The sequence below is a fragment of the Nilaparvata lugens genome, chromosome 6, assembly GCF_014356525.2.
Source record: "Nilaparvata lugens isolate BPH chromosome 6, ASM1435652v1, whole genome shotgun sequence".
Lineage (NCBI taxonomy): Eukaryota > Metazoa > Arthropoda > Insecta > Hemiptera > Delphacidae > Nilaparvata > Nilaparvata lugens.
This window is the reverse complement of record NC_052509.1, coordinates 5957397-5983947: the sequence shown is the minus strand read 5'-3', so window position 1 is coordinate 5983947 and position 26551 is coordinate 5957397. Positions and strand designations below refer to the sequence as shown.

General features: G+C 34.3%; 1 protein-coding gene across 1 annotated transcript in view; it reads right to left on the bottom strand.

Annotated features, from left to right (window-relative positions):
* Positions 1 to 9125: 9125 nt before the first annotated feature.
* Positions 9126 to 26551, bottom strand: part of LOC111053617 (F-box/WD repeat-containing protein 7) — a 40331-nt gene continuing 22905 nt past the window's right edge. The window contains exons 9-11 of the mRNA XM_039430026.1: positions 23658 to 23868; positions 18985 to 19089; positions 9126 to 10074 (exon numbers count right to left, since the gene is read on the bottom strand). Of these exons, the coding sequence (XP_039285960.1) occupies positions 9914 to 10074; positions 18985 to 19089; positions 23658 to 23868 (477 nt within the window). The 3' untranslated portion in view covers positions 9126 to 9913. The remainder of the gene's footprint in view (positions 10075 to 18984; positions 19090 to 23657; positions 23869 to 26551) is intronic.

Genomic DNA, 26551 nt, shown 5'->3' with positions numbered 1-26551 from the left:
TTATATTGAATTTAACGATAAATCATCATTGATAATATATCTTCATCAAATAGAATGACGATTGGCTCCAGTTACAGTGCTCGGTAACCATCATCACAAAGAACGTTACATTCAAGATCTGACTGAATGGAACGGGAAAACCTCGTTGCTAACGCATGCGCGATACGGTGCTGTCTGAGACAGAGAGTGGTTTGTCAAATTCACCAAACATCATTTATAGGTTAGAACTTCCGAGATTTTACACAAAGTGCAGTTTGCACAACAGCCGGTTGAATTTTAATCATGATTAATTCCACGAGAATCAATCAGAAAAGCCGTATTATCAAAAAAGGCTTCTCTGGTTTATTTTGGTTGAATTAATTACTGTTAAAATTCAAACGGCTTTTGTGCAACCGGGTTAAACACAACAAAAGGCAACAGCTGGTCGCTGTTCAATTCCACCCCACAAATGACAGACTTTGGAGAAAACGTTCATTGCGTAAAATATAAGATTCTCAAAACATTTTTATTTACATATTCTGAAAGATGAAAAAATGCTTTATTCAAATATATTAGATTAATGTTGATAGCTTCTCTTGAAATATTGTCTGTATATAAAAGTTTCAAGGCAACTTGAAAAAGGACCAACCATTTGAAAGCTTGAAATCGTGAAGGCAGTGGAATAGTCGACCTAAATGATATAACGATTGTGAAAATCGATTCTATGGGAAAAAATCGATTTTATAAAACCAAGATCGACTCTATATGTTGAACAGTTTATCTGATATCGAACGAAAACGAAAGGTCCTTGTGTTCAAACTCACCCCGCTGTTCAAATCCACCCCGGTTGACGGGTAATAGAATCTATAAGGACGGAAAAATGAACATTTTCTTAATAACTTTGGTGTAAACGCAGCTTCAATATTATGCAATTTGTGATTCACAAAAATATTGTTGACTTTGTTTCCCATTTGAACTGTGTCATGTGTATTTGAAAAGATAGGTTCGAGGCTCAAAATCAGCTGTATAGACTCGTATTATTGGGACGCGTTTCTGACCAAGTGTTGGTCACCTTCAACACTGTCCGAATAAGGAGGTCATAATATTTTGTGCTTGTACATTGAACAGTTTCTAATGTCAAGTTTATTCTCAAAATTTGTTGATGTTGATATTGGCTTGTTGTAAGCTACAACACAGCTCTAGGCTACCGAAAACATGAAGATATAAAGATGGAATTCTCAATTTACGGGTACAGTTTCGTTAGACCTACCGGTATCCTTAAACCCAAAAGTCATCAAAGTGTAATTTTGTACCATCAGTATAAGCTCTATTTTCGTATTAATCAATATATCTTGTGTTCTTGTCACAGCGGATATTTCACCCATAATAGTAAATATTGCCTCTTGAATTATTTAGAATTCAATCTTTACCGCTTCAGACTACCATCATATAAGTGTAGACTGCTAGTGTAGTGACACAAGAGTTCAAACCGCTCAACCTGACAAAAGCCGATTCTCTCCGCTTATATAATGTATCATGGAATATGTTTATGATATTATTGTATAATTATGATATTTAATCGTTTAGGAAGTGAAATAAATCCACAGTACGCTAAGGTCTTATTCCTGAACAAGGATAACCTCACTTTATCTCTTTCCTGTATAGGGCTACTTGTAATATAAATATAAAGAAAATAAATACAAATCTCAGTACCCTTTTTTTTTAAAAAAAAGAAGAATATCACTTGATAATGGCATAAATGACCGAAACATGTCGTGATAAAATATTTTAAAAAAAGGGTACCGTACTGAGATTTGTATTTATTTTCTTTATATTTATAACCTCACTTTTTGTAACGAACATGAAATAAATAATTTTGAGTCTAGTTCTCAATTTAATGATGAAATTTGTAGATTAGTGATTCAAGGATGAACTCACCTAATTTTTGTAATCCGCAGAGTATAAAGTTTGGAATCTTTCTCAGGATATCAGCAATCAGTAGTTAAAAAACTTGACAGCAACCGGTTAACGACACTACTCACAACTTGACACTGGCGACAATCGACAAAGTATTATGGCGCATGCGCTCTGTATTGTGCCAGAGACAAACAAATAATATATATATATATATCCTTATATTTATAAGGATAAAGTTTATCCTTTCTCCATAATTGTGCGCTCTTTGGTTCAGTTCAGGACTTTCAGAGATTGAGTACTTTATTTATGTACAATATATACTGGCTTACACACTTATATACAATAGCTTACAATACAGCAAAATTATAGATGAATTTACATAATATAGACTAAGAAAATAATTATTGAACTGTATATGATATGAAAAAAAGCAATTTGTAATAACTATAGATAAAATAGATAATATTGTTATGCATCTACATAAATTGGCGGAGCTTTGGACATATCAATGTCCATTCTTCAGAAAGAATATTCGAAGTATCCTTCCCACTAACTCTCTACCAAAAGAGACAAGAGATAAGAAATAGCCAACTTCCTCTGACATTTTATGTACTTCTAAATCACTTTCCAAAGATTCGGAGCCCACCTAAATCTATAGGTCTATCTCTCATCCTTATTTTTCTTATGTGCATGTTTTATTGTAATCTGCATAAATAAAGAAACCTTATCCGTCACATCATTACTTATGTACAAGCCTGCAGGCACAATATATAATAATCATATTTGTACAGCCGAAAACAGTACAAGGTTCATCTGAAAAATACACGAAATTCGATTTTTATAACAAATTTTACTTGTTTAAAAAATACAAACAATTTTCGTTCATATCACTAATAGTACTGTAATGAGTTCTAATTATGATAATTAAAGTAGTCCTTACAATAAATAAGTGATGAATAAGGTTCAGTTTTAAGCAAAAGGATCGATACAACAGAAAAGATCTTATAGAACAAATAATAAATTCTTTTTCATTGTAAATACGATTCGCAATAGTACATACAATAGGACATGGAATATTGAATTTCCATGAAAATTGATTAATCACTGCTTTTTAAAAGCGTTGAAGTGAGATATAGTTTTGAAATTATAGATATATATTATTTGAAACCCAAATGATAGTCAAGTCACATTTATAATGCTACTCATAGGAACTGATACAGGTTTTTTAAATGAGACTTATTAATAAGTGATGTTAATGGAAAAATTCAGGACATTTAAAAATAATATCATCAATTAACACTGGTATGGAATAACAATATAAAAACAAAGAAATCATTGTAAATAGAGTATGTGAATAAATTAAGGCATGTAAAAATCATATCTTCAATCAACACTGGTATGGAATAACAATATTACAAAAACAAAGTAATCATTGAAGGCAAAGTCTGTGAGTAAATTATGATAAAAAGTGAAAAAAAAGACTCAGATATAGTAATATTATAAATGATAATAAATGTACAAAAAATACGTTTCAAATAAGGGATTACTTAATAATAAAATACAGTTTCCAATTTGAGTATTATGTTCCAATTTCTGTATCACAAAATATTAATCTTCTAGATTTAAATCACGTGATTTGTAGCCAATGATTCGTGATTAAAATACCGTATTTTCCTCTCGAACCAATCTGATATATGATAAAATAGTAAAATTGATAACAGGACTAGAATATAAAGATTAATATTCCATACATTTTTTGTAAAAAGATTCTTCAAACTTATTGAGCTTCAAGCCTTCAATGCATGAATAAATTGAGTATTGTGGGTAAAGTTAATTACTAATTATTATCAAGTTAATAATATCAATCAATATGAACATACAGTTGTACTAAAACTATGAACTGAACGGCCAGGTCGATATGTAGCTTTCAATATAGGTCTCGCTCGCGATCGACCTTTTATATATATATCTATCTACATCAGAATTACTCCAAATGTTTCCATCGTTGTTGCCAGCTGTTTATTGGCATCGATCTAAACCATGATCTACACCGCGACCCATTCGTTCTGTTGGCATCTAGTGCCTTAGTGAAAAATTATGAGAATTATTGTGATACAGTAATTTTTCACAACATTTTCCAATTCTATGAATTTTCTTTATGATTAATTTGATGATAGTTAAGAATAAATTATAATCTTCACACATTTTTTAAATGAAAATTTCGTACGCAAATGGGAAATAGCTGAGGAATGAAAGCAGTAGATTGAGATAATGGAAAATTATGATTTGATAATTCTTCAATAATTTTGTTTTGGATGGAAATTACAATGGAATATTTCCAAGCTATTCGATAGAATGTCAAGGATCAATAACATTATAAAATAAATGAAGAATGTTTTACAATTGATATCGTAGCTTTATAAAAGAATTTAAAAAAATCAACTAAGCATAAAGTTCTGTAGTTTGAATAAAATTGAATTTTTTCAAGTTTCTTTCAAACATTTACATGAAAAATTCAGGAATTCACAGTTATTATGTGAATCATTACAATTGCAATTTTCAATCTTCGAAAGCTGCGTTTACACCAAAGTTAATAACTTAATCGTTATAGATTCTATTAGTTTAAACATAACTAATCATGCACATGATGAACATATGTGTTTATCAAGTTCTGTTCTATCTATTAGAATCTATAAGGATTAAGTTATTATCATTTTGTTCATAACTATGGTGTAAAACCAGCTCAAGACTTGGAATATATTTAATTATCATAAAAACCAATACAGACTTATAATACCAAGGAAGATACAGGACTATTAAATTTATTATTACAATATAATATTATTATTTTCGACGATTTCTACACTATCACACCACAGTCTATGTTTTGAATGAACAATAATAATTAAATTAAGAGAAAAAATACTATTCCAAATAATCTATGACAAACAGGTGTCTAGTGTGTTTCAAACAGCAGTTACTCATTTTTAGACGCTCACTAATATCATTTTATCATGTTATTTTCAACATTGATGAGGAAGTTAAACTTTACGGCAGTTAAATTTAATAGACTTATGTGCAATCCGGCAATAGTATTCTTCATTGTTTTCAAGATTAAAAACCCATGGAAATTGGGCGTCAATCAAACTTAGAAGTTTCTAAACTTTTTAACAATTTGAAATTTGAAATTTCTCAACATTTTAAAGGTACTTGGGCAAACCAAATACCTAGAAAGTTCGGTTTTTGTTAACTAATACTCTTTCAAGTGTCCTAATGAACTTAAATTTAAATTGTCACTCAAAGGCTTAAGACCCTTCACGAATCTTGAAGAAAAACATTTTGCAAGAGTCTCTGAATTTCTTCAAGACTTAAATTTTCAAGAAGTCTAGAAATTATCATTTTACTGCAGATTAAAACTTCATCTTAAACCGAAAAGAATACAATTTTAATTTTAAATGCTAGTTATGAGCTTGCGGCAGAAATGCCAGCAATAGTCGTGAATCGAACCCGCGAATGACCAGAATGACCACTAGTTTTATTAATGAACGCATTACACTAAACACGACAAATGATTAAAAGTTTGAATGAAATAATGAGAAGTTAATAATTCTTATGTAAATGATGTATGAATTATAGACAAGAACATTATGACCATAAATTACATAAAAGAAAGAAGATATGATCAAATTTGATTTGAGATACAGGCATAGAAGTAGAAAAGAGTAAGACCCTAGAATAATTGAAATATAACCCTAGAATAGAATTTGAATACCTAAAAAATTTGAATACTTGAACTAAAATAGACCGTCTAAACAAATATAATCTATAAAATAAAATATCATATTTATGATACTAGAATAGGCTACATTCCATGTTTACATTTCATAATATTCTCAATACATCAGAACGTACACATCCCTGAGTAAAAACAAAAATAAATAATTTCTTTAGTTTTGCATTTCAATACTAAAGTTGCAGCAGAAAATTTGGAGTCAGTATTGAATGAGTGGAATAATAGGTGATATTCATTTGACGACAAATAAAATTGAAATTTCTGACATCAAGTTGTATGTTTAGTATTTCACAATACTAATAAACTGTTACCAATAAAAAAATATCTAGTAGGTATACTCTAAGCGTAATGACGTACAATATCGAATACAGAACATAAAATACGTATTCCCGACATATTCACACACACACACACACACACACACACACACACACACACACACACACATGCACACATTAATCCGACATTGAGTAGCATTTTACATGTAAACACTAATTTACACCTAGCTGTAAAAAAATCATGGCATACGTTAACAATATAAAAAATAGTACAATTATAAATAATGACAATACACATAAACATACTGGCACAGCGTGTAAACATCGATAATTATTATTTTATCAGTTCCTAATACGTTAATCACTAGGCTAGGATCGATTTTTGTGTCTGGTAAAGTCTTTTGGATGAGCATTGAGGAATTAGTTAACGCTAAACTAGTTTTTTAACTAACTGTAACTGACGTTGTAACTGTAGATGACTTAGGTAGGTGCGCGCACTGAACCATTTTATTGAGCATTTGAGTGGATTTGCAACCACCGGGCAGAACAGCACTCTTCATCAAGTAGCTGTGACGTCATCATAGATCGATGAATGCTTAGAGAGGCTGGCTTCATTGATATCATAAATAATAGACAACTGGAGAAATATTTCATTGTAGATTAAAGATGGATGGACGTATTTAAATGTAATTTATTATCTCGAATGCACAGATATTAATTTGTCTTGGATGTATTTCATTCTATTATTCCTAATTTTGCATAATTAATTTCAATTCAGTAGATTGTGCTCCATTCTACCTTCAGTTCATTATTTAAATGAATGTATCAATTCCAAAAATATTCATTTAAGCTTAATGAATTCACATGATATTTCACGTATATGAAGGAATGAAAGAATTTAGAAGAGTAGTTTTTATAGATTGGCAGCACTCAGATTGAGATATACTAGTAAGAAAATTCCCGACCAGTTCATCAAGATGTATTATGAACGATTTAATAATATTTTATTTCACAGTATTATGTACGATATTTATTTCTATGTTGTATTATATATGTATGAGCTAAAATCACAATTCTTCTTGAAAATTAAAACATTTAAAAAGTTAATTTAATTCTCATAGAAGCAGGAATTTATAAATTTCAACCATAGCTTCTCTTTTGTTCTAACCCCTATATCATTATTTCATTCATCTTAAGATTTTTAATTATTGTCACATCACTGCCACCACCGTAAATAAAACTAAATTAAAAATACATTATTTGGTACAAAATGAATTACATTGCAATTGAAATGATTATCGAATCAATTAGATGCAGAGGACGGTTTTGGAGAAAACCAAACCTACGATGATTCCAAAGTTTCACTACAACCAGATTTATATGGGACAGTTTGAGCGGGCCACCCTCTATAAACACCCCTACCTACAATGACGTCACAGTTAACATGATGCAAGGTTGATAGATGGAAGATTGAATACTCATCAGCTGATTTTACCATGAGAATACAATTGATAACGTCTACTCGTGTCATCCACTACATCAGTAAACAAAGCCGTAGTGCATTCGTGTGACGTCAGCACAGGTAGGGCTCCTACACCAATACAAATTTGTTGATTTCAGCTGATCTAAATCAGCTAGTGTTTTTATTGGTGTAGGAGCCCTACCTGTGCTGACGTCACACGAATGCGCTACGGCTTGTTTACGGAGGTAGTGTGTCATCTCGGTAAAATCAGCTCATCAGTATCATACAGAAAAGATAGCATTATGTTATCTTTAGAGAAAATGCTGCCTTTTCTCTATGTCTATTGTATTCAACCTTTTCTAGCTGTTATATTCACTTTTAGCTGTCAGCAATCCTTATAGATAACATGAATGCTTTCCATTCTTCCAATGCTGACAAGTTCGAAGTTACCTTCTCTGTAGAATCAGAACTTCCTATATACCGGACCTGCGCCTACAAAAAAAAATGGCCGCCGTATGTGGTGGCCGGCATTGATATTTTAAACGGGAACTAGACGAACTGAGATTTTGACAAACTGAGACGCTCTCTAACAGCTGATTACTGTTTTTTTTCTTAGTAGGAATTTCCATAAGACCACCACATAAGGTGGCCATTTTTTTATAGGCTCAGGTCCGACAGTATATAGGAGGTCCTGGTAGAATCAACTGATGAATATTCAACCATCTATAGTGCAATTCACTTGAAACTGCCAGCATTCTATGAAAAACAACAATATTTTCCATTCTTCCAGTTTAGAGTGAATCTAACTACAGGAGACTGAATAATCATCAGCTGATCTCACCGAAATTGTAAACAGCTGTTAGCATTGGTTGAATGGTTGTGATGTTGTTTACAAAGGCTCCTTCAAGCTTGATTCCCACTGATATCAGTATCTGTGAACGTGTTGGTACAGTGAGAATATTATTCCCATAAGTTCTAATGGGAGAATTCCCACTCAGCCCGGCTGAGCGATTATGAATGGTCCCATTGGAACACACAGGAATAATATTCTCACTGTCCCGCAAATGTTCACTGATACTGATATGTAGAAAACCAGCTTCAAGCTGGATTCTCACATATCAGTATGAGAGTCAGTGACCGTAAAAATGAGAATATCATCCCATGAGCTCTAATGTGACTATTTATACTGAGTGGGAATATGAGATCCCACTGGAACTCATCGGTGTTACATTTTCACTGTGTCGGTCACGTGCACTTTCACTGACATGTGGGAGTCCAGCTTTATACCTAGAGAAGATCCTCCTTCAGTACGGCTAACAGATTGGACAGAAGTCCGATATCTAAAGCAGTCTGCAAAATCCAGTTACACACACATCGATTTTTGGACGTTCAATTCTTTGCCGAACTTAAGAACTCTACAAGATTAAACAGAACTTGACAAACATCATCTGATCATCTATTTAATCTGTATTGTCTGGTAACACTGTTACACTAAGTTTCTTGTAACACTGTTTTTAATTGTTGAATAAATTTGATTTGAATCTAATAGGATATATTAAGCCGTGTCCACACTGAACAAATGTTTGTTGAAACAGTTTGGGCAAATTTTATCATGTTTGACAAACAATGTTTGCCCTTGGCCAGTGTGGACGCGTCACCAAACAAAATATTTGTAAGTTGGAAGAACAGTTTTATGTTTTACAGCTGTCAGCACTGAAAATGTTTGGAAAAACAGTAATTTTTGTTTGACAAACAATGATTGTTCAAACTTTATAAAATGTTTGTCCCTGAGCTCCTCAAAAAACATGTTTGCCGAACATTTGTTTAGTGTAGACACGGCTTTAGAACGGCAAAAATCTTACGTACAAAAATGGATGCGTTTGTAACTGGCTAAACAGAGACTTTAGTAGCGTCAACTAAGCGCCCCCTAGCTGTGAGACGGGAACACAGAATTGAAAGTCCCATGCACATATTTGAAGTCCGGTAATTTCCAATTCCGTGTTCTCGTAGCAGCTAGATCCGCTACTGGAGTCCCAATGTGCCGGCTGCTCAAGTTACTACCACCGTTAACAAAGCCATAGTGCATTCTGGTGACGTCAGCACAGGTAAGGAGCCCTACATCAATTTCATGATTTCAGCTGATCTATATCAGCTAGTGTTTTTATTGGTGTAGGAGCCCTACCTGTGCTGACGTCACCAGAATGCACTATGGCTTTATTTACGGTGGTAGTGACTTGAACAGCCGGCACACAGTGACTTCAGCAGCGGATCTAGATGCTACGGGAACACGGAATTTGAAATGACCAGACTTCAAATATGTGGATGGGACTTTCAATTCCGTGTTCCCGTAGCCGCTACTGAAGTGCCTGAGTGCCGGCAGCTCAAGTACGGAGGAGGATCGATAAGGAACGCTGGCAATGTGAAGTGTGCATCTATTAACCTTGGTGGCGATGGCGGTTGGCGGTTGGCGGTGGTTGCTACTCCTCACTGTTCGACGTCGAAGTCGAGCACTAGCAGCTTGGTCTCCTCGGTGCCGTTGCGACTGCCGACCGCGCACACCAGTTTGGTCTCGTTGGCGCGGATCCGCCACACCACCCCCCCGCTACCACCGCTCTCCAGGGACACCAGGTTACGGATAAAGTCACCTACAACACACACATGTCATCAATAGTAAAAGAACCCTTCACAAGAAGTAGAGTGGCCTCCTTACATGCTTTTGCTAAGGGACCACGACTTTTCAATAAACTGCAATCAGATATATCAGATGCACCCAGTTACAATTTGTTTAAGAATAGACTTAATCGCTTCTATGAAGAAAAACGTTTAATAGAGGTGTAATATTATTTACATTTTTTTGCTGTCTTCATTCAAATGTAATTTATTGTTAAAGATTCATAATCCCATCTTGTGAAAAGCACACTGATTATTGTATAAAATTTACTTTATTGTTTGATACCTCAAAATTGTTATTGTATTATAATTAAGTTGACTCAACTAGAGAGCGAGACATCCCTCAACACAGGTTTAGCCTAAAGAGGGATGCACTGTGTTTTTTTCTGTTACATGCTTAATATTATTATCTATGTACAATTATTATGCTTAAGGTATGTATTTGTATTACCAATTGTAATGTTCAACCATTATGTTTAATGTATGTACTTGTATTACCAATTATTGTAAAAATGCAGTGGAATAAACATATTATTATCATTATTATTATTATTATTATAGTATGTACACAGCTTCAGGTGCAAATCCTAGATAGATCAGGTGCAGATAGCTTGATAGTATACAAATAGAAATACTTTGAAAAATATCACCAGTAGAAAGTATATTTTTAGCCTTTGCACAGCCTTAATGCAAAAATATACTATCGATTGACAATATCAATACTATCAAATGAAAATATCGATACTAATGACTTGAAATGCAATGTTATTTCTTACGATAATAGGATCGCACTGACGATAAATGAACTGCGCTGAGATTTTCCGATATTTCTTTTGCACAATTAGGTCCAAGCCACATGGAGCTTTTTGCACTGGTGACGAACGAGTCGTCAGGGCAGAAAGCTCTCCAATTGGCTGATATCAGCTGATTCCCGAACGTCAACCAAATCAGCTAATAATCAACTAATCGGAGAGCTTCCTGCCCTGCCGACTCGTCCGCCGCCAGTGGAGAAACGCTTCATGTGGCTTGGCCCTAGGATCGCAGAATTTCTTGCTTCTGTGAAATACGGCAGCACTGTACTCCGTAAGTGCAATGCTGCAATCTAAAGGTGCAATTCCTTAGAGACGCGCTGCTAGAAGCAGGCGTGTCGAGACTCACGCGGCTTTAAGCAGGCAGCTCGAGACGCGTCTTTACAGCCATCACGGCTAGAGCACATAACCTATAAGTTCATTAGATTCGATGACTCATTGAATTTTTATGTTGTATGAGCCTTATGGTGACAGATGGATTAGAAGTGTTGGCTACTATATTGCTTTTACGATTCATTATTTATACAAAGACAAAAAAATATCATCATAAAATGATTGGTCTTACTAGCCCTTACTACCCCATTCCCAAATTTTGATTGAAAACTAGTACAAAAGAGGTTATGATTCGTCAGCACTTTCATATCTAATGAATTTATAGGTTATGTGCTCTAGCGCATCGACTGCCGCCCTCAAGAAACGGTTTTCCGCCGTCTATAATAGCTCAGTTTGTACGGCGTTCAATAAGGCGGAATGGCTGAAGGCGGCTAGGACCATCAGGATAAAAGCGGTGGACGTATCGGCATCTTTAGGGACAACTCCTGTCTACGTGAATGAACACTTGACCAAGCACAACAAAGATCTTCTGAGGCAGGCAAAAAACAGCATCAAAGCAGGGAACCTAACACACGCATGGGTGAGGGATGGCAGGGTGTACGTGAGGGAGACGGCTGACTCGAGAGCGCGACGTTTATACTGGACGCTGGACGAACAGGATAGGCCGAAAACCACCGCCTCCAACGCCAGTGCTAAGTGAAAGTGCCCAGGTTTTTTACCACAACTATAAAAGGTAGTGCAGTTGCTTGTCTTATTTTATCTTTTTTTTCTTCATTTTATTTATTTTTTTCAATTTTTTATGTTTATTTACAATATTTTTTTATGTACTTGGAATTCTTTTATATAAGCCAGTGAGCTATCTCTCTCATTCATAAATGAGACTAATAAAATGTATTTGCTTTTAATATTTCTATGCTCAAATGCAGCTCTTATGAACTATTTCACTATCTTGAGCGTGAGCGAATACTGAGAAACTCATTTGAGGACTTAAGACGCAGTTTTAATCTAAATTTTTAAATCAAAATAATATTGATTTACATTTCAACTTATATTATTTTTATAGTTTTGTGATGAGAATTATGGTAACAGGATATGCTATGTATGAAATCATCAATAATATTATTTTATTAATGTGTTGCTATATTCACTAATTTCGTTATCGTTATCACTCTCGTCAACTGATTATAAAATAAATGCACAAGTTACATTATCATTTAAACATATTTGCTTGATGTATTTCAGTAGTAAATGTCTTGATTTCATCTGTCTTGATCAGTAGGGCTTGAATCGAAATGCATCAATGGTGATTAGGATCAATATTTCTAGAGTTGTTTGTGCAACATTACGATACTGAGTCGATATCCTACATACTGTTTTATGCAAATCAGAACTAGTGTTGAATAGAATTAATATCATTGAAAATTAATAATATAACTGTTTCTGAACTATTAGCGCACGAGAAAAACGCTTTTAATATGCTTTTATTCTTAATTGAATAGCCAACTCATTGGAACTAATACTTATGTTTTCAATCTGTTAGATTAGAGGATTAAACTACGGTATTTAGTTGACTCTCCTACAATGAAATAAGAAGGTGCTTGATCCGATATCATCATTCTGGCCTTGCTTTTGTCAATAGTACAGCATAGATTATTTTAGGGAAGAGTTTGGTAAACAATATTGATGGAACTAATTGTAAGGTTTTCTCTCTCTTCTCTCATTCACTCACTCACTCACTCACTTTGTCTCTCACTCACTCTCGCTCTCTCTCTCGCTCACTATCACTCTCGCATTCTTTCTCCCGTTCAAGATATTCTGCTTGATAATTAGTTATGTCGTAAAGAAAATAAGAATAGCTTTAGGCTGACCTCTCGAAAATGATTTTCGCTAAAAGATAAGATTGTGATCCACTGTAGTAGTCGTAGTTTGATTTTCATTTCTTATCAATTTCAGTATTAATGCTAACTACTTGCTTTCGAGCCTACTACTATTATTGACTTTTATCACCCCTATCAAAATTCAATACACTCAGTCTATGCATGAACTTCATCATCTCATATAATTATATTCTATTACATCGGTGCCGGTGGGCTTGGCGTGTCTAATGTTCTGTTTGAGGACGATATGAGCGAAGTTCTTTCTAATTTCAGAAGAACAAAGGAATCTTCTTCTGTTTTTGCTAATAGAATCTTTGTATGCTCATGTATTTCAGATTAAATACACAGAAAAAAATATAACAGATTTTAAGAAGTTAGCTGACTTATTGATGGAACACGACTGGACTAATTTATATGATTGTAACCTTGTTGATGGAAAGTTTTCCATATTCATGGATGTACTCCTCAACTATATAAATCAGTGCACTTACCAGCGCAAAAGTTCTTTTAAAAATAATAAGCACTTGAAACCATGGATGACAGATAGCATTTGCATTGCAATTAGAAATCGTGATAAACTTTACAAAAAACACAAGAAATATCCCCAAAATAATAATTATAAACATGATTTTTTAACTGCAAAGAGTAATATAAATAAATTGATAAAAGAACAAAAATATAAATACTTTTCAAAATTGAAGACTTTTCCTGTAAGAAGCAGTGGGAGATCATCAATGATCATTGTGGTCAAGCTATTTCTAAAAAAAAGCCTATCCATCTGCATTGCGGAAATAGTGTTTTGATTGATGAAAAACTCATCACAAATAAATTCAATGAATATTTCATAAACATACCACAAGAAATAATTTCTTCTATACATGATCCAGATGAATTGATGAATGATAATTATAATAGAAAATTCAAACTATTAATTTCTGTAACTCTTTCTTTCTAAAACCCATAACTTTTTTTGAATTATTAACTGAAATAAATATATTGAAGAAAGGAAAGTCTCCGGGACCGGATAATATATCATCTAATTTAATAAAATCAATATCTTATGCAATAGTACCTATTTTGTGTCACATCTTTAATGCGAGCTTTTCAGAGGGTAAATTCCCAACTAGACTCAAAACTGCAAAAGTGATCCCGATATTCAAAAGTGGATCTAATACAGAAATCTCAAATTACAGACCCATCTCATTACTCTCAGTTTTTTCAAAAATTTTTGAAAAACTTTTTAAAAAAAGAATAATATCCTTTTTCAGTAGAGTAAAGTTCTTTCATAGGGATCAATTTGGTTTCCAGGAGGGCTTAAGTACAGAGCAGGCGCTTAACAAGTTTATGGCAGATATCTATCACGGGATCAATACACCTCATAAGTACAGAACGTCAGGTCTATTCTTAGACATAAGAAAAGCATTTGACACTGTAGAGCACAATATCCTTTTGGAAAAGCTTCGTGCTGCTGGAATCCGTGGGGTGGCTAACATGTGGCTAAGATCATATTTGTCAGATCGCAAGCAATATGTTTCAATTTCTAACTGTGATAGTGATTTGGCAATGGTTAAATATGGTGTCCCACAAGGATCAGTTTTGGGTCCCATACTATTTTTAGTATACATCAATGATTTATTTTCTCATACTTTTAATGGATCCATTACATCCTTTGCTGATGACACAGCCCTAGCATACTCAGCCAAAGACGAAAGAGAATTGCATAGAATGATTCAGCATGATCTATTTGATCTGCGATGTTGGTTTGATTGCAACAAATTAGCAATTAATGCAGCTAAAACCTCCTACATAAACCTCTCTTTGTCAGCAACTTTCTATTTCCCAGATCCTATTAAATACCATCAATTTGGATGTGATTCGGTGGGTTGTGACTGTGAAGTTATAAAACAATCAGAATCTGTCAAATATTTAGGATTGATTTTGGACCAGAGTTTAACTTGGGACTTTCACATAAGAAAAATAAAAAGGTACCTTCTATATTTAGTAAAAACATTTTATCGATTGAGAGAGTTCTTCCCTGTATCTATTCTTCGCATGATGTATTTTGCTTTTTTCAATTGTAGGTTGGAGTATGGCATTTCTTGCTATGCTTCCACATTCATGTCACATTTTAAAAATCTTATAGTTCTACAAAAATCTGTCATTAGGGTCATTTATGGTGCTAGTAGACGGACTCATACTTTCCTATGTTTAAATCATTGGGGATTCTCCCTTTTAGATATATGTATGTGTTGAAAGTTCTATCCCTGTTTTATAAAATGAGTGGGGATAGATATTTGATGGAAAATATTGGACAAGACAGTTTGGTTACACGGCAAACTACACGAATGCTGGTGAGACTTCCCAAACCCAACTGTACCACCTTCCAAAGATGTTTCATTTTTCTGGGACCAAAATTTCACAATATCCTTCCTGAGGAAATAAGGAAACTGAAAATTTGCAAACATTCATCCGTAAAACGAAGTGTTGGCTATGGCTTCATTCACCTTTGGAAATTGAAAATTTCTTCAGAGTGGTAAGCTAAGTAAATAAATTGTCATAAAACCTAAACATTTTTCTTCTTCTTCTCTCTTCTGTCTTAAATTCTTTTTTCTGCCTTACCTATTGGTCGATTTATAGGTGGTGGCTTCCTCCCCACTGTTCACATGAAGTTTATATCACTATGAGATATAAGTAACGAGGGGAATGCTCCGATGTGTCAATTGTCGAATATTGATGACTGTGTGAATGCGTGTGTGTATGTGTCATATCATTTTCATATGTCCCATTATTCAAACTCCTATTCACGGACAAGGGCTTTGCGGAAGCTCTTTTGTGAATAGTATTTTTGTTTGCATCGGTTCTCACATAAAATGTTAAGGTTCATTTCCACCATCAGTTACATTATTCCAAAATGTTGATATGAGTTGTGTACTTATAAGTTTAAAGTTAATTTCTACTGTATTAATGATACATTATTATATAGTGCCAAATTAACCTTTCAGAAGTGCTTAGTATCTTTAAATTGTTAGTTATAGGTATCTGATGAGATTTTTATTTTTTTTTTTTTATTTTGTTGTATTGCTGATGTAGACAATAAAACTTGAAACTTGAAACTTGAAACTATTCCTCTCCGGTATACCTGTAGAGCCAAGAGCTCCCACACGTTACGGTAAACCGGATGTTTGGGTGATGTTGATGGCGAGCGAACAAGATGACATGATTGCTCAAACCTGTGCAGGTATACCGTCCCGGCCCACACACACGCTCAGGTGAGCACACCTGTGCAGGTAAAAATAATTAAAATTCGATTATTCTCCGGTCACCGGCGCAGGTCGGTCTACCTGTGCAGGTTTGCCTGAAGTAGCTCGCACACACGCTCCGGTAAACCTGTACAGGTCACCTGCGCAGGTAATTCCTCTCCGATATACCGCAACGTGTATGGCCGGCCTTAGAGGCGTCTCGATACGCGTGGTTAGAGCATATAACCTATAAATTCATTAGATTCGATGATTCATTAAATAAGAAAGTGTTGACGAATCATAACCTCTTTTGTACTAATTTTTAATCAAAATTTGGGAATGGGATAGTCTGGGCTAGTAAGACCAATCATTTTATGATGATATTTTTTTCAAATCAAATTTATTGCCTTACAAAAATGTTCACAAATAAAAATACAGATTACAAAATGTAATATTTTATAATTATAATAATAATTATAGTTATTATTTTATAATAATAATAATATACTAATTCGGCGAAACCAGCAAAACCACAGTTTGAGTGCCGGTGACGAGTACCAAAACAGAAAACGATACTATTACTTCCCATAGAGACACTTTGATTTAACAAGGTAAGCTAAACTATAATATTATAACTATACAATTCAATCAAGGCGAAAGTGGGGAAACACATATTTATAAGCTACTGTATGTAAGTTTGATGGCAATACCAGAGAAAAAAAATCAAATTGTGTTGTGAATTAGGTAAAAAAAAAAACATTTGTTGATTTAATCCAATCAATTATTTTCCTAGTACTTGATTTAGTGATGCTATCTAAAATTTAATTTTCGGGTAACAGGTTAATCAATTTATTTACTACATAGGGAAACTTTCTACGGCATACTATTAGGAATGTCCTGGAAACACGGTAATTTGATGGCGATCTGAAATTGTAAGCTGGAAAGTATGGAGTGAAAGTATTTTTGGATCTATTGATAAAAAGTATTAAATTTTTTATATAGTTATCTCATTGTCAGAACCGGGAATTCTTCATAAAGTAAGTGACTGGGATATCGTCTCGGCCTTTGGAGAGCAGCTTTTAGTATGTGCCTCTGAATCACACCTATTTTATTGAAATGCGTGTCTAAGGCACCCCCCCAAACCCTTATACCATACTGAAATATGGATTGGGCATAAGCTGTAACCCATCATCAGTAACTTTAAATCTCCAACACTGCTCAATCTGTAGAATTTATGAACAATATTTCATTTTTTTACATATATTATCAACTTGTGCATTCCACTTCAGATGTTGATCTATTAAAACACCTAGATATTTAACTTCTCTCACGTTTGTCAGTGATTGACATATACAGTCCCTAACAACAAAATCTGAGTTTGACGGACTACTCCTTTCAACACAGTCAAACGAATTAATTTTAATTCCACCATTTTGTTTTGTCTTTGTTGAATAAATAAAAGCAATATAGTAGCCAACACTTCTAATCCATCTGTCACCATAAGGCTCATACAACATAAAAATTCAATGAGTCATCGAATCTAATGAGTTTATAGGTTATGTGCTCTAGCCGTGATGGCTGTAAAGACGCGTCTCGAGCTGCCTGCTTAAAGCCGCGTGTGTCTCGACACGCCTGCTTCTAGCAGCGCGTCTCTAAGGAATTGCACCTTTAGATTGGAGCATTGCACTTACGGAGTACAGTGCTGCCGTATTTCACAGAAGCAAGAAATTCTGCGATCCTAGGGCCAAGCCACATGAAGCGTTTCTCCACTGGCGGCGGACGAGTCGACAGGGCAGAAAGCTCTCCGATTAGCTGATTATCAGCTGATTGGGTGGACGTTCGGGAATCAGCTGATATCAGCCAATTGGAGAGCTCCATGTGGCTTGGACCTAATTGTGCAAAAGAAATATCGGAAAAGCTCAGCGCAGTTAATTTTTCAGCTTCACTGGGCTATTTTAATTTCCCCTCTGCAATTATTATCTAACTCTGAATTTTCGCAGTACTCAAGAAATTGCTCAAGTGCATAATACGAGTATTTACTATAATACGAGTATAACTTGGAATATACATACAATCTACGTCGATTGTATTGATCTATCGACAGTGCACTCCAATTATCGTAAGAAATAACATTGCATTTCAAGTCATTAGTATCGATATTTTCATTTGATAGTATTGATATTGTCAATCGATAATATATTTTTGCATTAAGGCTGTGCAAAGGCTAAAAATAAACTTTCTACTGGTGATATTTTTCAATTCAAGACAATTTCATTTCATTTCCTCTTGTTTCCTCCTCTGAATTAAAATATATTAAGTGATTCGGACTCTTCTTCGCACACAGGCATCATAGCCCATGTGAAGGAAATTTCCTATAATGCATTCTATAATTTTTGTTATGTGTATTTTAAAGAGGAATACATTGATTTGATTTTGAAGTCATTAGGATCGATATTTTCATTTGATAGTATTTATAAAGTCAATCGATAGTATCAATATCGATATTTTTGCATTTGATTGTATCGTTGTTTTTATCCAATATTAGCAAAATTCCCATTTGCTTGTGTTATTGTTCAATCATTCAAAGACAAAAACTAAAATTTAAAATAAAACGCAGAATAGCTTACCAGTCTTGACATCCCACAGTTTGACTGTTCCGTCGTCGGAAGACGTGATCACAAAGCGATTGTTGAACTGCAGGCAAGTCACCGCTGACTGGTGCTTGTTCACACCTAGCACACAACACATACAAAACACAATCAATTATGAAAAATATTAGTCATTCGCCTCCATCTACTAAGCTAAGAGCTTGTTGCACAAAAGCCGGTTAAATTTTAGTCGTGGTTAATTCCACGATAACCAATCAGAGAAGCCGTCTTTTCAAAAACTCCTCTGATTGGTTCTCGTGAAATTAATCAAGATTCAAATTTAACCGGCTTTTGTGCAATCGGGCCAGTCTTACTTTAGGTTCAAAGTATAATCATAGAGAAAGGATAAGCGTAAGTTTGTAAGCGATAAGAGTGTAAGTTTATAAGGATAAGTGTAAGTTTGTAAGCGATAAGAGTGTGAGTTTATAAGGATGAGTGGAAGTTTGTAAGGATAAGCGTAAGTTTGTAAGCGATAAGTGTAAGTGTAAGTTTGTTTGGATAAGCGTAATATTTGTTTGTCTCTAGTATAATGGTGCGACGAAGGTAGCTTCAAGTTTGAGATTGTTAATAGTTATTTGTGCAACTAGTGCGCAAAGTGTCAGTTTGCTGCACCGAAAGAAACGTTTACGCCCGAGCCGTAGGCGAGGGCGGAATGGTTTCTTGAGTGCAGCAGAGGAACTTTGCGCACGTATTTCACATTAAGTTTTTCCTACAGTTACCATTGAATATGAAAAGTGGGTAATTATGGGGTAAAATTGCCTGAAATCCATCAAATGTTTTTCTGTGTAATTTTATTATTGATAAAAACCTTAATCCTAAAATCCTAAAGTCCTCGTTGTCCTTGGTTATAATATAATATAATGAATAATTAGCGCGTTGTGCTTGGTTGCACCTCTGCTCACTATAGCAGCCACAGCAGTCACTGATACCAACTTCATTTTGATTTTGCTGCACTGTTGCTCCATATAACCTACTAAGTAATTTGCGTTGCCATGTTGCAAATCTGGAGTGCAGAAAAATTTTTCCCGCACTAGAGCGGAAAAGTGATTCTTTGCGTTCTGTAATCAGTGCAGCAATGGCCACTTTTCAACGTAACTGTAGGAAAAAATAATGATGTATCTGAATGGTTTAATCATACTCTCTGGAACAGACTAGTGAAGCAATACAGTGAGATCTACGTAATAAATTCCGTGGAAATTATTGGACGACAGAGTTACCAATTTTATGTTACTAACTTAATTTTTTAAAACTTTGAACGCTCACAGAAAGTTTAAAAACATCAAACAAGTGAACAGATTATGTGGATCTCATTGAGATTGCTAACTTTTTCCCACCACATCCGTAGAATTCTATTTTGTGTGAAAGTTTTCTAGTTATTGACGTTTTTTAATGATATCGAAAAATCTATAGAACTCGGAAACTATGGTAGTTATGGAAAAAAATTACCAGACATTATTTATTATAAATTCCATGTAGAATCAGCTGTTTCGTGAGATACTCTGTAAATGTATGTACCGGGTGATTACAAATGAAATAGACAGTTTGAATAGCTTGTAGAGAATTTATTATTTAAAAGTTTAGATCATTACTTACATTATTACATAGAAGAATTCTTGAAGTTTTTATTGAAAATTTACAGATGTTCAATGTGTGCACCATTTGCAACACGACAGATATCAACACGGTAGTCAAATTCTGACCACACACGACTAAGCATCTTACGGTTAACTGTAGCAAGAGCATTATTTTGTGATTCGTTGTTTAAGATCATCGATATCAACAGGAAGCGGTGGTACGAAAATTCTGTCTTTTACATAGCCCCACAAGAAAAAGTCGCAGGGCGTTAGGTCCGGACTACGAGGTGGCCACGGCTGAAATACAACGTTTTCCTCACTTGCACGGCCGATCCATCGTCTAGGAAGATGTTCATCCAGATACCCTCTGACGTCTGAGTACCAGTGAGGCGGAGCTCCATCTTGTACAAAAATGAAGTTACAACTATCTTCATGGAGTTGAGGCATTAACCATTCGGTTAACATGTCCAGATAAATTCTTCCGGTTACTGATGGTTCTTGGAAGAAGAAAGGCCCGTAAACCTTTTCACAAGATAAAGCGCAAAACACGTTCACTTTAGGAGAATCGCGTATATGCTGTACAGTCTCTCTTGGGTTTTCTGTTCCCCATACTCGTACATTATGTCTGTTAACTTTTCCACTAATGTGAAAAGTGCATTCATCACTGAAAATTAGGCGATTAAACAATGTGTCGTCATTTTCAAGATAATGTTGCATCTCTTGACAAAAAATTTTACGTACAACTTTATCATTGTCATTTAAACTTTGTACTAACTGCAATTTATAAGGTGTCATTTTCAAACGTTTCCGCAGAATTTTCCACACAGTAGGTTGAGGAATTTGCAATTCTAAACTCGCTGATCTAGTCGATTTTCCTGGAATTCGTACAAAAACATCACGAACACTATCAATTTTCTCTTCTGTAACAGAAGGTCTTCCAGTACTCTTCTTCTTACACACACATCCACTGCTTTAAAAACGTTCATACCAGTCATAAATTGATTGCCTTGTTGGTGGTGGTTGTTGTTGGTGACCGTATTTTGTTCTGAAATGACGCTGCACAACAGTAACAGAGTTTGTTGTAACAGCTGTTGTAACACGGAGCAGCCAACAATAGCCAGCAACAGTTCTACCAACATAAACTTTAAGAAATTCCCTACAAACCTATATCACTTACTATGTTGAAATACACCAGTTTAATTTTGTACAGGCTATTGAAGTTGTCTATTTCATTTGTAATCACCCGGTATAATAAAATGTGTGTGGAATAGGACTATAGGACAATATAGGATACAATATACAGAGTGTTTCAGAAGTAATGTCGAACATTTTAGGTTATTGTTCCTGGATGATAGGAGACTACAAATGTTGTATTTGAAATGTCCAAAACTCAGCGGTTATCCTTATAGCTGTCATTTTGTTTTTTTCACTTAGGAATTTTTATCTCAAGAAGAAATGTTGAATTGATCTGAAATTTGGTATGAATATTTATGCTATAAAGACTCAACTTTGAAAAATAAAATAATAACTTTTCTATGTAAATTTTCAAAATGGCGGCCATTTTAAATTTTGATTGCAAATTTCACGAAAACCGTTCACTTTACAGAAAATTTACAAGAGACAAAAGTTAGCAAATTTTATCAAAATTTCAAGGTTACCTCATTTATTAAGATTGGTCAGAGAATAACAGAGAAATTAATTATTTTCGTATTGCATGCATGACCTCTTTACACAATTTGAACATCAATATTACATTTTTAATTCCAATTATTGTATTTAAGATGAAGCTTTGAAACTCTGTATGGCTCCATGGTGCCATCCAGCTGATTTTACAATGTTTTTCAGATGATCTTGTTCGTTCATGATCAAGCATGCTGTACGAAAGTAAATTTTTTTAAATTAATTTCTCTATTATTCTCCGATCAATCTTAATAAATGAGGTATCCTTGAAATTTTGATAAAATTTGCTAACTTTTTGTCTCTTGTAAATTTTCTGTAAAGTGAACGGTTTTCGTGAAATTTGCAATCAAAATTTAAAATGGCCGCCATTTTGAAAATTCACATAGAAAAGTTCTCATTTTATTTCTTAAAGTTGAGTCTTTATAGCATAAACATTCATACCAAATTCCAGATCAATACAACATTTTGTTCTTGAGATGAAAATGCCTATGTGAAAAAAAAACAAAATGGAAGCTATAAGGATAACCGCTGAGTTTTTGACATTTCAAATACGACATTTGTAGACTCCTATCATCCAGGAACAATACCCTAAAATTTTCGACACTACTTCTGAAACACCTGTAGAAAAGGGCAATAGGAACGAATGTTTGGTGTGTGACTGACCAGATATTTTCACTGCCATTATAAGATCACTTAGGTGACAGTTACATAATTATACTACATAAATGAATGTTTAATGGAGCCTGCAAATAGACTGGAACAATGCTTAGGCTGAAATAGTATATTTCGCACATAGGGCCGAAAATGAGACTTTTCCGGCTCGAAATCGGTTTTCAACGGCCTCGGACTAGAGAAGATTGAGAGCCGGAAAAAAACATTTTACCCTTGGTGCGAAAGCTATTTTTTGCCACACAGAAAAATGAACAATATATATATATGAGAATAATTGTTTTATTAAGCACTTCCGAAAGCAAAAGTGGAAGGTCATAGCTCTAGCAAATCTGAGGTAGGTAATCTGAATATCAGGAAATTGTCCAAGTATTTTTATTTTTTATTTTGATTTGTCTAAATAACCTAAAAGATTATGTTCAATTATGTGGGAGGTTGAGTTTATACTTTTTTATTCTTTCAAATGACAATAAGATGATATTATTATAAATGTTTTAATTATTGAATAATAAACTCAAATAATGAAAAGTTTTTTCATCAGCTGTTTTAGCACACTTCAAATTTAGCGGCCGGAAAGGGTACTCTTTCCGGCCTTAGCCGGAAAGAAACCTGTTCTGACGTCAGACGAGAGTCGTCTGCAAACAATGTAGGGACTGGAAAACAGCTGCTTTCTGTGCAGTTTGGCGAAAAATGTTTGATGTAACGAATGTTTTATGGTGTGTGACATACCAGATAGCGTCTGCAAGCACTGGCCGGTGAGAATGTCCCAGACCTTGACCGTAGAGTCGGCGTTGCCAGATACGAGTATGTTGTTGCGCAACTCCATGCCTGACGTCAGCGACTGATGGCCCATCAGTGTGTGGCGACATGCACCTGACTCCACCTCCCACACACGAATCGACGTGTCCAGCGATCCACTCACCACATGCACGCCGTCAAACTACAACAACAAATTCAATTAAATACTAATACAGAGGAAAAACTCAGTCAAACTGCAACGATTACAGTAGGAAACTTGATGAAAAACTGAATTAAAAATCTGGTGTGGCGCACTCACACAACTTTCCTTCCCGTTAGGAAAATTGATCACCCGACGCTAGTGTTCCCGCGCATCTCAAGTCTACTATTCAAAGATTTGAGCCAGCTGGTGACAGGGCGATAACGCTGGAGACATACGAGGTCTGCTATCTCTTCATAGTGAATCAATTAATAGAATCAACAGTTGCCAACAGTTTGCAATTGAAATAATAACATTTTCTAGAATTTCGTGCTTATTTTCAATTTAAGGTAAAAATGTTACTGAACATTAGTTGTAGAGATTCTCATGCTGAATCTTTGCCACTCGTAATTTTTTGTTTAAATTGTATCTGAAGCCTGATAATTGATAATCTAAAATCAAACTTTGTATAGATGAGGCGGAGCTCCTGAAATTTTTACAGATATGGGACCTGTGGTAGTTGATAGAGCTTATCGATGACTATTTCAGGTATAACTTTTGATCGAAATCGTTGGAGCCATTTTCGAGAAAATCGCGAAAAACCCTGTTTTTGACAACATTTTCGCCATTTTAGCCGCCATCTTGAATCGCATTTGATCGAAATTGTTTGTGTCGGATCCTTATATTTTAAGGGCCTTACGTTCCAAATTTCAAGTCATTCCGTTAATTGGGAGATGAGATATCGTGTACACAGACGTACATACACTCATACACACACATACACTCATACACACACACACACACACACACACACACACACACACATACAGACCAATACCCAAAAACCACTTTTTTGGACTCAGGGGACCTTGAAACGTATGGCAATTTAGAAATTGGGGTACCTTAATTTTTTTCGGAAAACAATACTTTCCTTACCTATGGTAATAGGGCAAAGAAAGTAAAAACTTTATCACAATACAAAACTCAATTGAATACTAATTTACAGAGAAAAACTCAGTCAAACTGCAACGATTACAGTAGGAAACTTGATGAAAAACTGAATTCAAAACTTTATCACAATACAAAACTCAATTGAATACCAATTTACAGAGAAAAACTCAGTCAAACTGCAACGATTACAGTAGGAAACTTGATGAAAAACTGAATTCAAAACTGTATCACAATACAATACTCAATTGAATACTAATTTACAGAGAAAAACTCAGTCAAACTGCAACGATTACAGTGACCCTTGATGAAAAACTGAATTTAAAACTTTATCACAATACAAAACTCAATTGAATACTAATTTACAGAGAAAAACTCAGTCAAACTGCAATGATTACAGTAGGAAACTTGATGAAAAACTGAATTAAAAACTTTATCACAATACAAAACTCAATTGAATACTAATTTACAGAGAAAAACTCAGTCAAACTGCAACGATTACAGTAGGAAACTTGATGAAAAACTGAATTTAAAACTTTATCACAATACAAAACTCAATTGAATACTAATTTACAGAGAAAAACTCAGTCAAACTGCAATGATTACAGTAGGAAACTTGAAGAAAAACTGAATTTAAAACTGTATCACAATACAAAACTCAATTGAATACTAATTTACAGAGAAAAACTCAGTCAAACTGTAACGTTTACAGTAGGAAACTTGAAGAAAACTGAATTTAAAGCTGTATCACAATACAAAACTCAATTGAATACTAATTTACAGAGAAAAACTCAGTCAAACTGCAACGATTACAGTAGGAAACTTGATGAAAAACTGAATTAAAAACTTTATCACAATACAAAACTCAATTGAATACTAATTTACAGAGAAAAACTCAGTCAAACTGCAATGATTACAGTAGGAAACTTGATGAAAAACTGAATTAAAAACTTTATCACAATACAAAACTCAATTGAATACTTTATCACAATTGAAAAACACAGTTTTATTTTGTCACATCCACATTTATTAAACGTTTGCACAGTTTAAACTTTTACACAGTTTAATAAAAGTGGATGTGACAAAAATAAAACGGTGTTTTTTCAATTATGGGAAAATTCCACAATATCAATAGTCTACTCATTCAACAAACTTTATCACAACACAAAACTCAATTAAATATTCAATTTAAACAGAAAACTCAATTAAATATTCAATTTAAACAGAAAACTCAATTAAATATTCAATTTAAACAGAAAACTCAATTAAATATTCAATTTAAAGAAAAAACTTAGTCAAACTGCAACTAGTACAGTTTAGTCAAACTTGATGAAAAACTGAATGGAAAACTTATCTTCAGAAGTAAACTTTGTATTAATGCGACCATAGCAGAAGGAGGCTCAATGAAAAACTAATTAACAGAAAAACTCAATAGAAACTTATTTTTTGGAGAAATTCTAATCAAACTGCAATCGTACTCCACAAAGTTCAGTAAGGACTAAATTTACAGAAATGATTAAATGGAATAGTTTTTTCAAGTTTTCTTTCATTTATCATGGTAGTCTTTCATACTGTGCCATTCTTAAGGTGCGTACACATATACGTGCTTCCAACCCGCACCGAGCACGCTCCGCCCTCGTACCGCCCTCGTTCCTCCATCGAACCACAGTCGCTCCGCCCCTGCTCTGCAGTCGCACCCATCATGAACGTTACGGAAGATGTTAGATCTTCTCGTGTT